Here is a 13,930-nt window from a genome sequence, read left to right as displayed (position 1 = left end):
GTAAGTTTTCTCAAAGCCAAACATCTGCTTTGGCATCCAATGATGTTCACAAATATTTTCTTGAAAGGAATGTCTGTGGAGCATTTATTAACTTCATTTGTGCTTTTGGACTACCCTGTAAGTAAGTAGCACATTTATTTAGAGAAATCCTAAAGTTTAAGACAAGCTCAAAAGATTCAAGAAGTAGATACAAGAAGTAAACAAACCCTTAATTTAACATACTCAAGCTATGACAGAAAGTATGCAAAGTGTCCCTCTAGACCCCTTCTTGGAGGGTCCCTTGATGGGACTAAGGTGAAAGGTTTTGCCTGGAATGCCACTCCCGAGTGACGACACTCACTGAGGTCAAGTGTTTTTTTTTTTATGCGCTGCGGGGAAATCGCCTGAAAGGGGGTTAAAACTCTGATTGGAGATGTGGCAAGTAGGGGAAAACGCTTACTTCAATTTAATTTCTGCTTTTCAGAAGACATGAGTACATAAATTATGTAGCAGAACGGTGATTACTAGACAGTCTAAAAGCTGGAGGCTCTAGGCCAATTTTCAACCAACTGTCACAGGACATAAGTTTCTATATATGTTTAAACTAAACTGACAACTACAGGGAAAAAAAGTGAAATTCTTTGAAAGGCTGGGTTATGTGAACTGACGAGGAGCTCAAGAACTGCAGGCTATGTAACACATGGCAATCCTTCATTGCGTGTCCCTCTCTCTTCTGGAGGGAATTGCGAGGGTGGTGGAACAGATGCTTCCCCAAATTAGGTTAATCCGAGCAGTAGACAGAGTCTTCTTAGAACACAGTGGCCAACAGAAGTATGGTTCATCCAATAAATAAATAAAAAGAAAAGAAAGAGAAGAAGAAAGAAAGGGCTAGGAGACATCTTCTGGCGCAGAAGCGCTCAAGCTGGAAGGAGACCGCCCAAGAAGCGTGTGCACGCCCCCGGGGTTTCCCACCTTTCCAAGCCAGAGAAGCTGCACTCTGAGCTGCAGTAGACGCCACGTGCCCTGGAGGCTCTCAATGACTGCTCTATGCCCAGCTCCACATTTTACAGGCCCCTCACCAAGGCCAGAGAGATACCATTAGGTATCTGCAATTGCCAGAGAGCTAGCATTAGAAAAAGAATTAGGTGACTCCCCGGTTAAAACACTGCTATACCAATAATACAAGCTGGAAGACCCTAAGGGCATACAATACTGGGAACGGAAATGAATTATTTTCTGGTACAGTTACTTTGAGGAATAGCTCCTGATGTTACCTCTATATACAAGTCTACGTGACTCTTGGAGCGAGCCTTTTTCCTCCGCTATCTGTCCAAGGAGTTTCAGAGAGTCTGTGAAACCTGAAAAATGATGCATTTGTTTTTACATGTTTATGAGTGTGTGTATATTTTGGGAAAGATGGTCCATAGCTTTCATTTGTTCTTTAGAAGTGTGCGATCACTCCGAATGTTAAGAATCGGTGTACTTGAGCAAGGGAACAGAAGGAAGGAGGACCACAAAGGCGTCATTTGTTTATTACCAGGAAAACTGATCAGAAACTGCCCTGACGCGAGATGCATGTTTCCCATTAAACTACTCAGGTTACAAAGGTAACTGTGCACAGAGGTAAAAAAGAAAGTTGCATGGTATTCAGGAAAATATTGTACTTGATAGACTGATAAAAACAGTCTTGGATTTTTACGTACTCAAAAAAATATTTGAGGAATAAAATGCAGCCTTCTCTTTGTAAGCCAAAACCAGAACTCCAAAGCCCTGAATAATTTGGGGGAGAGGGGATTATTTCTGTCTCTGAATATTCCCTTTAGAAAATGATGGTAAGAGACCTAATGACTACTGATGGAGAACAACTGTTTCTTTCAACTCAACTGTATGTAGACTCTTCAGGGAAAACGCTCATCTTTTATAATTGTGTCAATTAGGCAAATGCTAAAAACTGCCTTCTGTCCTTTATGCTGATAATGTCAGGGAAGAAAGAGGTTGATGTAACCCTGAAGATGCAACTAATATAGAGGGCCTCATTATCCATTAGGGGAAGGCTTCCCTTCCATTCTCGCTCCAGCTATGATTGGAGAGAGGACTGTGGAGGAAGGGCAGGCTGCGGATTTATCTTCCTGCACGTTCTGAAATGGAATAGATTGGAAAGCAGTTGAGAGGAAAACCCATAAGGCCAGGGTGAACATAAATGAATCTGGGAAACAGTACTGTACTGTATTTTGAAATAATGTTCAGTTATTTATTGGGAGCATCTCTTATAATGAAGTAAAATAGGGAATTTCCTGAGGCTGGGAGATTGGAATCATCTAAAAAAACCCAGAAGTGACACTTGTGTTTCACAGTCAGGAATGATCTGCAGAATTTCTCACTGAGAAATGCCTCAGCCCTGAGAGGAGCATTGCCATGGAAATTACACTTCGTGGTCAGTAAGCTAGATGATACGGAGATGGTCGGTACCCATAGTTTAAAAGAGGCATCAGGCCAAGAAGGTACAGAGACATAAATCGGGCAGTGATGCTGATGTAATTATAGGCTTAGATGAATGCTCAAAGGCAGACCGGAAGTTTAACCAAAGTCCTTATGGGAAAAGAGAGAGTATGACGGTCATTAGAAGAAAAAAACTGAAGGAAAGATATTTTTCTTAAAAAGAAAAAATAACAAAACACCAAGCCTAAAGCTCTAAATAAAACTCGGTGCCTGCACGGGACCTACACGGTCCTCCAACATGCATAAAGCAGGCCGGAGGGCGGAAGGGGCCACACACATCTTTATAAGCTCAGTTTCTGAGCTGAGTCACGAAACTCCCGTGCACGGCAGGGTGTGACTCCCTCCCTGGGGCTGGCGGCCTGCAGGGGCCCTGAGGTCCCTGTGACTTATGAGCTTCCAGAACAAGGATCTCGGGAGGGAATTTCACAAGCACAGAACATATTTTTTCTCCCTTGATGCTGCTTTCTAGCTTTCCTCTCCCTCTGCTATTGTTTAATTTGTGGTTCAACTTTTTGAAGAATGGTGGGAGGTACTGTGTTAAGCAATGAAGTAAGAATGAGGCTCAGCTGCAAGGACTGCATTTTCAAAACTGGCCTCCCACATCTTCAAACCCATTGTGAGTCTACTTAAAACAAAAAGACGGATACAGGAGGGAGAGCAGGCGGGAAGTCTTCCTCATCCTCATATGTGCATCCTCGACGTCCAGCACAAAGGAGGCACAGGGCAGATGCCACCGACTCAAAAGAACTGGTCATTTTATCCAAATTAGCTCTGGGTTTTGTTTTGTTTCCACATAGGAGCCAACGGTCATCTTACTTAATGTGTTTTTAAGAAAACTTTTCCGTGATCCTTGTAATCTCATTAGTGACAATGACTAAACAACCAAATCTGGCACAATATTTATCCTAATGAAAAGGGTTAGGGTTGCACATTACTAAGATGTGGTCCAGAAAATAGCAAGGAACCAAGAAAAGTTACTGGAAATGCATATTTTAAAAAGCATGACAATACCAAAGTGCAAATGACACAGTCAAGACAAAATAACTTCTAATTCTTTCTTCATGATTAAGCAAAGAGCCTGATTATTACTAATATTAACTATTGGTACAAAATTTTATCCAGGAGCTTAATAGTAATACTATTTATTAATACATGCCACTGAAAATAATAAGAAGCTACTCAATTCTCTGAATATGATATAATTTTATAGGCTGAAATGATGCTTATAAAAAGCACTTATTAAGTATGATTTACATTATATTTCAGAAAATATTTCAACTAAAATTTAGAAAATATCTACATGCTATGGTGTATAAGTTTGGAGACAATATTATTATATACAGGATATCTGAGCGACTAATCCTGGACAAAAAGAAAAAGGTTTAAAAAGCATAACATTCTTTTTTTAAAATTAATATATTTTAAAGAAAAATAATGAAAGGCAACAGTGCAGTTTCAAAGATAAAATGAAAAGCACAGACTCTTAAATTCTTCAGAAGTCCTGCTAACGTTTCATCTCCCAGGAAGAGAAAGGAATTTGAGAAACTGCTACCCTGGACCTGGTCTGACCAGCTCATAAGATTCAATAAATAGATGGTGAAGAGGACAATACTTAGGTTTCATGGTAACCAAAAGGGAAGAGACTGGGCACAGTCACCGGAATACTTCAGATGTTCTGGAGAGAGTTAGAACAATTTAGACACAGAGATGGAAAAGAGTCTTTGACAAGAAGTTCAGGAAGGACTGGGTAGCTTACAAATTCTATGGACGAGGACTTGCAAACTCAGAACAACAGGTCGGATTTTAGAATACAGGCAGTATTATAAATTAGAGGGTGAAAGACCGTCCAGTCAATCATTATTTTCCAAATAGCTGAGCCTTCAGGAAAATGTTTAGCTATTTGGAAAATGATTTCGTTAGTGCCTCCCGTCATGCCATTCCCCAAAATAAATCCTAGCAGTAGGATGGGAGATTTAAGAGTAGAAAATATAACCTCTGTAGAAATAACACTCGTTGGAAATGCAGGTAAATAATTGAGTTTAAATACAGAGAATGGCAAGAAGCTTGTCAATGCTAATTGTGAACCGTAACTATTAGGGATTTTTAAGACTCATTTTGAAAAACTCGGCTAATAAATTCTATCCCAGTTTGTGAACCTGGAGTCTGAGCGATTAATAAAGAACTTGACATTTTTCAAGTTCTGGATAGAATAACTGTAAGAAACTTCAAAAATCAGGACAGTTAAGATAAAGTCGCTCTTTACTGAAATCGGACAATATGAAGATCTTACCTGCAGCAAATAACAGCTTTGCATGACAAAGCTAAGTCCAGGAAATAATGCCGTACTCCGAAAGTTAAGGCATACTTGAGGGTTTTCCCATCAATTATAAGAGCAAAATCATTCTCCTTCCGAAGAGCGTCACCAAGGGTAGTACAGTGACGACTGAGAGTTTCCCTGGTTCCCTGTAAAATGAAACAAACAAAATGCTCATTCGTTCTATCTTCAAGCTGTTCAGCAACTATGTTTAATTACTTTTAGTGCTTTTTATGTTTCAAGAGGTTTTCATGTACCTCCACTCATTTGATTCTCAGAAAAGCCTCTCAAAGGAAATGGGACAAAACTTATCAGGAAAAGTTAAGTACAGTACTTGCTTATAGCCACACATGTTCCTACAGAGTTGGGACTAGATGACAAATCGTCTATCTCTGCAGCCTTTGCCCATTACTCCAACTGCCCAATCATAACCCTGCAAACACATTTACAGTAAGTTAACTTATGAAAAAACAACATTGACCTAATTTATGAACCAGTCAAAACCGCTTATCCATAAATCAAGGAGAAAAGAATTGAAATAATTTACGGGTATTTTTTCAGAAGAACTCAATGCTATTGAACCTTAATTCCCAGTAATCAATAGGAGAAAATGCAGTATCTATAATTTCTTGCCACTTCGGGAATTGGCTTCTGTGATTTTAATCATTATTTCATGATGCTGTATTTTAGTTGGGGGTCGTGACATATGGCTTGGTAATCTTGATGGATCAAATAAAAGAACCTGTCCCATCAGTGAAGAGTTCACATTCAGGCACAATAGAAACCTTCACTGTCAAGGAGAGCTTTGTTCACCTCAACTCCACAGAGAAGCGGTTTCAGCCTCTCTCTGTCAAGAGTGGCTTTCCCAGCTCTTTCAGGGCAGGAAGTTTCAGAATGTTTAGTTTTTCTCCCCAAATCCTATAGATTCTTCCTCCAACCTAAGGAGACCGTTTCCCGTTTCACCAGTGCCCGAACAGCGTGAACAAATGCACGTGGGCTCTGTACAAGGAGAAAGATCAGGAACGATTTCCCTCCTGGCAGGCTTTTGTCCTGAGAGCTAATATCTGAGCCTGCAGTTATTTATATTATAGATACAAATACATATTTATATAATAAAATAGTCCTACAATGAAAATATGCATAATGATTTTTTTTTTATTAAAGTCACAGGAGATAGAATTTAAGAATGTGGTACAGTCATTTCAAAGTTATTTTCACAATGGAGGGAGGCAAAGGCAGAGGTAATTAAAATTTTATATTAGGGATTTTTGAAAGTGTTTCTGCAATCATATACAAATGTGGTTCGCAATATGTTCTGGAATTTCAGAATCTGTTTATCAAAATAATAGAACCACGTTGTACTGTAAAGCAAGACCGCTCCATTTTCCCAGCGCTGGAACCTGACTTAACACTCCCCTGTTCCCTGTTACAGGTCCCTGTTACATGCTGACACCGAGGACCACCATACAGCAGCATGCTTTGCAGAATTTTCTGTTCACACTTTACATTGAGGGGAAGTAGCTGTTTTAATTTATTGGCTTCACCCTCTTATTTCCTGCTGGAAACTTTTGGCTCAAGAGGAATTAAGAAAAGAAGGTAAAAAAATGCCAATAAAATTCTGCAAGCAAAATGTACCAATGACAATCTATAGTAGATTAGCTTGGACAGTCTTAAAACTGTCTGTCTGCACACAGATTAAAAGAACAAGCAACTAAATCAGTCAACTAACAAACAATAAAAATGAAATGAGACAATATGCAGCGCATACCACACACCAGGCGTAGCCCTAAGGGCGTGTACAGATACCACATTTCAGTCAAGCTTATTACAACCCCAGGCAGTAGGCCTGACTGCTCCCCCCACCCTGCAGATCAGAGACAGGAGACAGAATACAAACTCCCTGCCCGCCAACACAGGGCTACTTGCTTTACAGTGAAATGACACTGACAATTAAATTTCTGAGCGAGCCTGACCTTCTCTACACAATCCAGCAAACACAAATCCAACTTCAGACGGCACCAGGCCTAGCAAAGTGTCAATGGGATGCCCACACATTCCCTCTGTTGTTCCCTAGAGCCCTCAGCCTTGTCTCAGCTCCTTAAGGCCAACAGAGAATTCTCTTAAAAAAAAAAAAAAACAATTTAAAACACAGATAATGGCCCTGCTTGTTCTCACTTCTATGGCTTCCCACTGTTGATGTGTTCCAAACTCCTTGCAATGACATTTAAAGCTTTCCACAACTGAAGCCCAACTAGCTTTTGTTCTACTTCCCTTCACCATCTCAACTCCTTTATTTCCTCTCTGGATGCCTTTGCCTCCAGAGGCGGGGCTACCACGTCTAAATCAAGCTTGCCTTGCTCCATGTCCTCCCAGACTCACTGCCCATGCTGCCAGGTGTCACTCACTCTACGCTGCCAGGTGTAACTCACTGTATGCCAGCTCAGTTCCTGGAGGGAGAGACCATGTTGAACCTGGTTTCCAGCAACAAGCACAGTCGGTCTGCAATTACAGATGCTTGGAAAGACAAGTGTACTGAATGAGAGCACTGATAAATTCTGATTTAATCCTCCTGGCAGCATCCCATTTCTTTCTCTATTATCACTTCTGATTTGAGAGAAAGAGAGAGAGAGAGAGAGAAGAAAGGAAAGAGGAGAGGAAAGAGGAGAGCGAAGAGGGGAGGGAAGAGCGGAAAAGGGAGAGGAGAGAGGAGAGAGCAGAGGAGAGGGGAGAGGAGAGGGAAGTAGAGAGAGAGGAGAGAGGAGAGAGCAGAGGAGAGGGGAGAGAAGAGAGGAGAGAGCAGAGGAGAGGGGAGAGGAGAGGGAAGTAGAGAGAGAAGAGAGAGGAGAGAGCAGAGGAGAGGGGAGAGAAGAGAGGAGAGAGCAGAGGAGAGGGGAGAGGAGAGGGAAGTAGAGAGAGGAGAGGAGAGAGCAGAGGAGAGGGGAGAGGAGAGGGAAGTAGAGAGAGAAGAGAGAGGAGAGAGCAGAGGAGAGGGGAGAGAAGAGAGGAGAGAGCAGAGGAGAGGGGAGAGGAGAGGGAAGTAGAGAGAGAAGAGAGAGGAGAGAGCAGAGGAGAGGGGAGAGGAGAGAGGAGAGAGCAGAGGAGAGGGGAGAGGAGAGGGAAGTAGAGAGAGGAGAGGAGAGAGCAGAGGAGAGGGGAGAGGAGAGAGGAGAGAGCAGAGGAGAGGGGAGAGGAGAGAGGAGAGAGCAGAGGAGAGGGGAGAGGAGAGAGGAGAGGGGAGGAAAGTAGAGAGAGGAGAGAAGAGAGAGGAGAGGGGAGAGGAGAGGGAAGTAGAGAGAGAGGAGAGAAGAGAGAGGAGAGAGGAGATGGGAGAAGAGAGAGAGGAGAGGGGAGAGGAGAGAGAGGAGAGGGGAGAGGAGAGAAGAGAGGGGAGAGGAGAAAGGAGACAGGAGAGAGGAGAGAGGAGAGAGGAAAAGGTAGAAGGGAGAGGAGAAAGGAGAGGAAAGAGGGGAGAGGGGAAAAGGGAGAGGAGAGAAGGGAGAGGGGAGAGAGGAGAGGAGAAAGAGTAGGGGGAGAGGGGAGAGGAAAGAGGAGAAGGGAGAGGGGAGAGAGGGGAGAGGGGAGAGGGGAGAGGGGAGAGGGGAGAGGGGAGAGGGGAGAGGGGAGAGGGGAGAGGAGAAGGGAGAGGGGAGAGAGGAGAGAGGGGAGAGGGGAGAGGGGAGAGGGGAGAGGACAGGAGAGAGGTATACTCTTACTTGCGCCTTAATTTCCTAAACCAGTGGTCGGCAAACTCATTAGTCAACAGAGTCAAATATCAACAGTACAATGATTGAAATTTCTTTTGAGAGCCAAAAATTTTAAACTTAAACTATATAGGTAAGGACATTCCTTATCGAGGCAGCACCTGCATGTGGTATTTTGTGGAAGAGCCGCACTCAAGGGGCCAAAGAGCCGCATGTGGCTCGCATTTGCCGACCTGGGTCTACGGTAATAATCCACTACTTCAATAGTCCTTCAAACCAAAGCATTGTTCACTAAAATGCCACTGTACTTTTAAAAGCTTTTGCCCAAGTGTCTCCTGAGCTGAAAATCCAAATGAAACCTGAGATAGACCCCAGGAGGACTTCAAATTTCTTTAAAAATCAGCTGCAGAGCAAGACCGACAGTCAAGTCAACCCCTGAGCTGCACGAGCTCCCTCATAAACCTCCTGGGGGCAGGCCTCGTGTGCCCAGCCTCTCTCTCTCTCTCTCTCTCTCTCTCTCTCTCTCTCTCCCTCTCTCGAAGGTGTTCTCTAACACCTGGACATTTGCTGAGAAGTCTCTCATTTACAGCCTCAGTACCCCCGGGTTTCCTTGGTGATTATCACAAGTCTTCAGCAAATCAAAAGGTGTCAGGAGATGTAATTGAGATACAATTTCAGAAAGGGACACAAAAACTTCTCACAGTGAATTCTCTAGCCAGCCCACGGAGGGTGTAAGGTCACAACAACAACAACAAAAAGGTGCAAACATTTTCTTCTTTTAGTTCCTAGTTTTCCTTCGCAAGTAGCTCTGGTGTTGGCTGTGTGCTGCCAGTTACAATTTATATTTTACCCTTATTTCCACTGCCAGGACTATTTTAAAATTTTTTTATTTATAAAAGTTTATTGCTTCTCCCCTAAGCCCGAGAGCCATAGTTTATGGCCGCACGGCACTGGAGCTTATCTCCTGTAGCTGGAAATAAATTTATCACGACATTAGCCGTTGCTTTGTCTTCTTTTTGGTTGAAGAAGGAAATGTTTAAACATTTCAACTTAATGACATGTGGAAGCGAAAATATATACATGAGAAGCTAAATCAGAAGAATAAAAGGACTACACAGTACAGCAGAACAGGAGCTGCGTGTCTCCTCGTTTGCCACGGTCTTCTTGGTGGGCTGGAGGAAAAGGGGCATCTGTTGCTATAACCAGGGAGAGTCAGAAGGGTAGACGACCTGGGGAGACAGAGAGACAAGGGGGCGAGGCTGGGGTTCAGGTGCCACACCAGGCAGCGACCTAGGCAAGGGAGGCAGCCACAGGGAAGGCAGGACTTACTTGTACCTCCCATCGCCTGCATCCTGTGTGGACGCTTCGGTCAATCACTCAACTCTATTCTCTACCTGTGGCCAAGTGCTCACAAGAAACCCTCAGCCCCTGGACCTCCTACTGTGCTTTCCTGCCTCGCCAGTTCACATTTAGGCCACAAGCAACATTCTCCTCGGTTCTCAGTCCTGACAATGAAGGAGGGAAATGAACCACCTCCTATGAGGACAGGCTCTACTCCACTCTTGCCTCTTCTCTGGGTGCTCATGGCTGCTGACCTAGACTTCTTCCCATGGGGAGTGGATTCCACATCTCCCAGAGGCTACTCCAGACCTTTCCTTCTCACGGCTCCAAATTGGGCCCCTGTCACTTCAGCAAACGTCGACCTGTTTTACCGAGCACATCTCTACCACAAAGAATTCCCTCAAGTGTTCTTGCTTAAATTAGAAACTTCCCTTTACTTAATCCTCTCTAATTCTTTTTTAAATAAAAGTTTTTATTTAAAAATTTCAAACAAACATTCGTACAACACCCATATATTCTGTATCTCAGTAACCAATCATCAACAGTTAATGCAATATCCTTTCTGTATATTTTGTGTATATATACATCTATAATACTCAATAATCAGTCCTGACTACATCGGTTATCTTGTTTTGTGTAGCAATTACTTAGGCATATCCATATGATAAAAATCCACAGAGCTATGCACCTAAGATGTATATATTTTCCTGTATATAAATTACAATTACTTTTTAAAAGTGTCCTGGTTTGAATGATAAAGCATAGTTCTAGTGAAAAGGGTGTTTTTGTAATTAGTTGGTGTTAGATGATCCGACGGCAATATTAACTGCCTTGGTCGCAATGACTATACTGTGGTTCTAAAGGATTCTATCTATGTGTATACAACAACCCTCCCTAATTCTCAAGCTTGGGGAAGTGCTCTCTTCTCCTCTCCCCTCTGTCTCTCCCACTTCTCTCTTTCATCTTCATCTTCCTAATGCCATTACTTTTTTTTTTCCTTCAAGACTATATACTACAAACAATGAACAAATAAAAAGAAAACAAGAAATGGTCCCTTGATCTGACATTTCCTGCGTACTCCAGGTAACATGAATACTTCTATCTTTTGGATTCTTCAAATACTTTGTTTATAAGCATGATGTATAGTAGCTTATCTGTTTATATCTCTATTTTCTCTGCAGGACCGAGGCCCTTACTGAATAGTTGAAATAAAATGGACAAAAGCTTGGTAATAAAGGAATGACTAAATTATTAATGAATGGAGAATACCTTGTGAGAAGTTAGTTTTCCTGTGTGACCATTTTTAGGGTTGTTTTCTGCCTATAAAACTCAAGTATAATCTTAGATATTCTTCATTAGAACAATCAGTATAAACATCAATATACTTATTACAGAAACAAATGGAGAACAAAGTGGAAGTTATGATCCAATGTCTACTTCTGTCTCAAAGAATATTAATTGTCTATTGCATATAACAGAATGAACACCTTGACTAACTCCTTAGTGACCAAGCCAGGTTGTGTAACTGTGGGCCAATGAAAAGTAGACAATGTATAAAACACATATTTGGAAAAGAAAAAGAAAGACATCGGCTACGTAGGATTCCTCACAAAGACAACTCTGTCCAGAAGGCCTTTTAAAAGTTCCATTAGGACCTTTAGGGTACAGCCTGGAAAAACAGACGACCTGTCCATAAAACACCACCAATCTTAAGGAAATTGGAGACTGGTCACTTTTACAGGACCCTGACCAACGAGACCCTTGATAAAAATCACAGAGGGCACCCGAGACAGTGAAATCTGACACAGTTTCATAATGAAATAAATCAATAGCCCTGACTTGTTTGGGAAGGATCACAGCATGCAAGACATCGTTTTCATTTTGGCAAAAACTCTGCTTGGAACAGTCTAAGGAGCTCAGAGGCCAGATATGCGAACATATCAGGCCACCTAAGAGCTATGTTTTTGATGGCCCGAAGTGTAAAGTTGCACAAAGCACCTGCTTAAGAATGGCCTTTTTTTCAGCTTCTCACCTTTTGGTTTCTTTCCTGATTCTTTTCAGAAGTTTACAGGACAATGGGTCTTACTTAGGAGAAGATCCAAGGAACACCCCAGGAGAGAATGTGCAACTATCCCTAAGAAAAGGAAGACAAAAGCCTCTAATCTCTCTAACTTGAAGACTGGTTACCCGGCTAACCAACAGAGAGGAGGTGAGGAATGATGCCCCACAGGGTGTCACCAGTGTGGCCAAGCCCAAACAACAGAACTTCAAAGAAAACATGTACACCCTGGCCAACAGCTCGCTGGTTAGAGCATCCTCCCCAAGTGCAGAGGTTGCCGGTTTGATCCCTGGTCTGGCACATATAACAGCTCGATGTTCCTGTCTGTCTTTCTCTCTCCTTTCCTTTCTTGCTAAAAATCAATAAATAAAAAATTTAAAAAGTATATTTATACACATTTTGTGCAACGTACATGTCAGCGTTGGGTCTTAATACAAATAAGTACTTAGCATTTATATTTATTCCTGGGAATCTGTGTGCAGGTTCAATGAGAAACTTGTGTTATAAGGAGGATTCTATTCCCAGGAGGAAAAATAATCTGTCAAAATTCTAAACTACACTTTGACTTGCAGATCCAATATGCATGTCATTGTTCTGGGATTTGTTCTTCTCCCTTATGAGTTCATCACCAGCGAAGTGAAATCAGCCTCTGCTGGGGCCAATGATGAATCACTTTGGAAAGACACACTACCACCCCCCTTGTCAGAATGGACTTCAGTTTATGAAGCCCATAGTTCTGACATTAGTGTCAGCAGCACAACTTTCTGTCTTCACTTACTTTCTATAATCAGGGCAAAAGGCAGCACGATGTTCCGGGAAGACACAGTAGGACTGTTGCTGAATAGAGACGGTGACAGCTCAAACGAGACACCTGCTGGAGGCTGAGCCACTGTGACGTAACCCTACAGAACTTGTCAGCTCATGCACACAAGTCACCGCCAGTCAGAGACAACCACCATCCACACGTAACGTTCAAACGTGCAGCCATCGACAAACAGAACGTTAAAAGGTCCAGGCTGGCCACATGGGCTCGCGAAATGGTGAAGCCACATTAGAAAAACTAAAGTTCCAGAAGCCAAAACAATGCCCTGTGGCTGAGAATGCAAGGCTTTTCTCAACTTCAGGTGGATATGGAGTATGAGGTAAAAATAAGCTAATTGAATATTTCCCACCTTTCTGAAAAGGAAATATTAAGTGTTTAATTTTGAAATAAGTCTTCAGTGATGGAAAAGGAGAAAACAAACTATATGAGAAATAAGGAATAGTTTCAACCACTAGCTTAAGAAAAGACACCAAGAATTCCAAAAGCACTTTTGGCTCAGATGACTTCATAGGATCAGTATTCTAAAAAGGATTATATTACACATTACATGAAAAAGTTCATTTCATGGTCTATCCATAAATGTTTTCACCAGGAGTACGTATGTATTCTCATCTACCTCCTCATTATTTTATATTTCTTTTATTTGACAATCTCTATTTGATGCAGAATGACTTGGTTTGAATCATTATTGCTCTACCACTTATAGAATGCTTTCTTTAGGCAGACTACTTAATGTCTCTAAATCACATTGCTCTCATTTATAAAATTGGGTCAATGTCTCTTTCGTAGGGTTATTGTAGTGACAAAATGTACTAACTCCTTTACATGTGAGTCAAGTGCCCTACGCAGTGCTTGGCTCAGAGCTGACATCCAAGAAAGATGAGCTCTTTCTGGTCCTCAGACTGGGTCTGACAGCTGTGCCCACACATGATGAAGCAAGATCTGCAAACTGCTGAGCGATGCACAATGTCAGTGCAATCCAAGGGTGGGTTACTGAGATAATTCTAGATTTACTTTTGAAATCTCCCATTAGCAATTTTATTTCAGTCCACCTCTTGATGGCCAACATTCAAATGCTACTGGTCACTCCTTCCACTACACAGAGAAAGCAGCTGAAACCTGTCGTCCCCATAGTTCTAGGAGAGAGAGCATTCACTCATCTCAAACGGCATATGGCTCTCACTACAGGGTAGCAGGCCAAATATTCATATATA

General features: G+C 42.2%; 1 protein-coding gene across 6 annotated transcripts in view; it reads right to left on the bottom strand.

Annotated features, from left to right (window-relative positions):
• Positions 1-13,930, bottom strand: part of ATP8A1 (ATPase phospholipid transporting 8A1) — a 228,818-nt gene that overhangs the window by 65,098 nt on the left and 149,790 nt on the right. For all 6 annotated transcript variants that reach the window (XM_066233480.1, XM_066233482.1, XM_066233481.1 and 3 more), the window contains one exon: positions 4,769-4,941. In XM_066233480.1, coding sequence (XP_066089577.1) covers positions 4,769-4,941 — 173 coding nt within the window. The remainder of the gene's footprint in view (positions 1-4,768; positions 4,942-13,930) is intronic.

The sequence above is a fragment of the Saccopteryx bilineata genome, chromosome 5 (assembly GCF_036850765.1).
Source record: "Saccopteryx bilineata isolate mSacBil1 chromosome 5, mSacBil1_pri_phased_curated, whole genome shotgun sequence".
Classification (NCBI taxonomy): domain Eukaryota; kingdom Metazoa; phylum Chordata; class Mammalia; order Chiroptera; family Emballonuridae; genus Saccopteryx; species Saccopteryx bilineata.
Note: the sequence above shows the minus strand (reverse complement) of the source record. Positions and strands in the feature narration are given on the sequence as shown.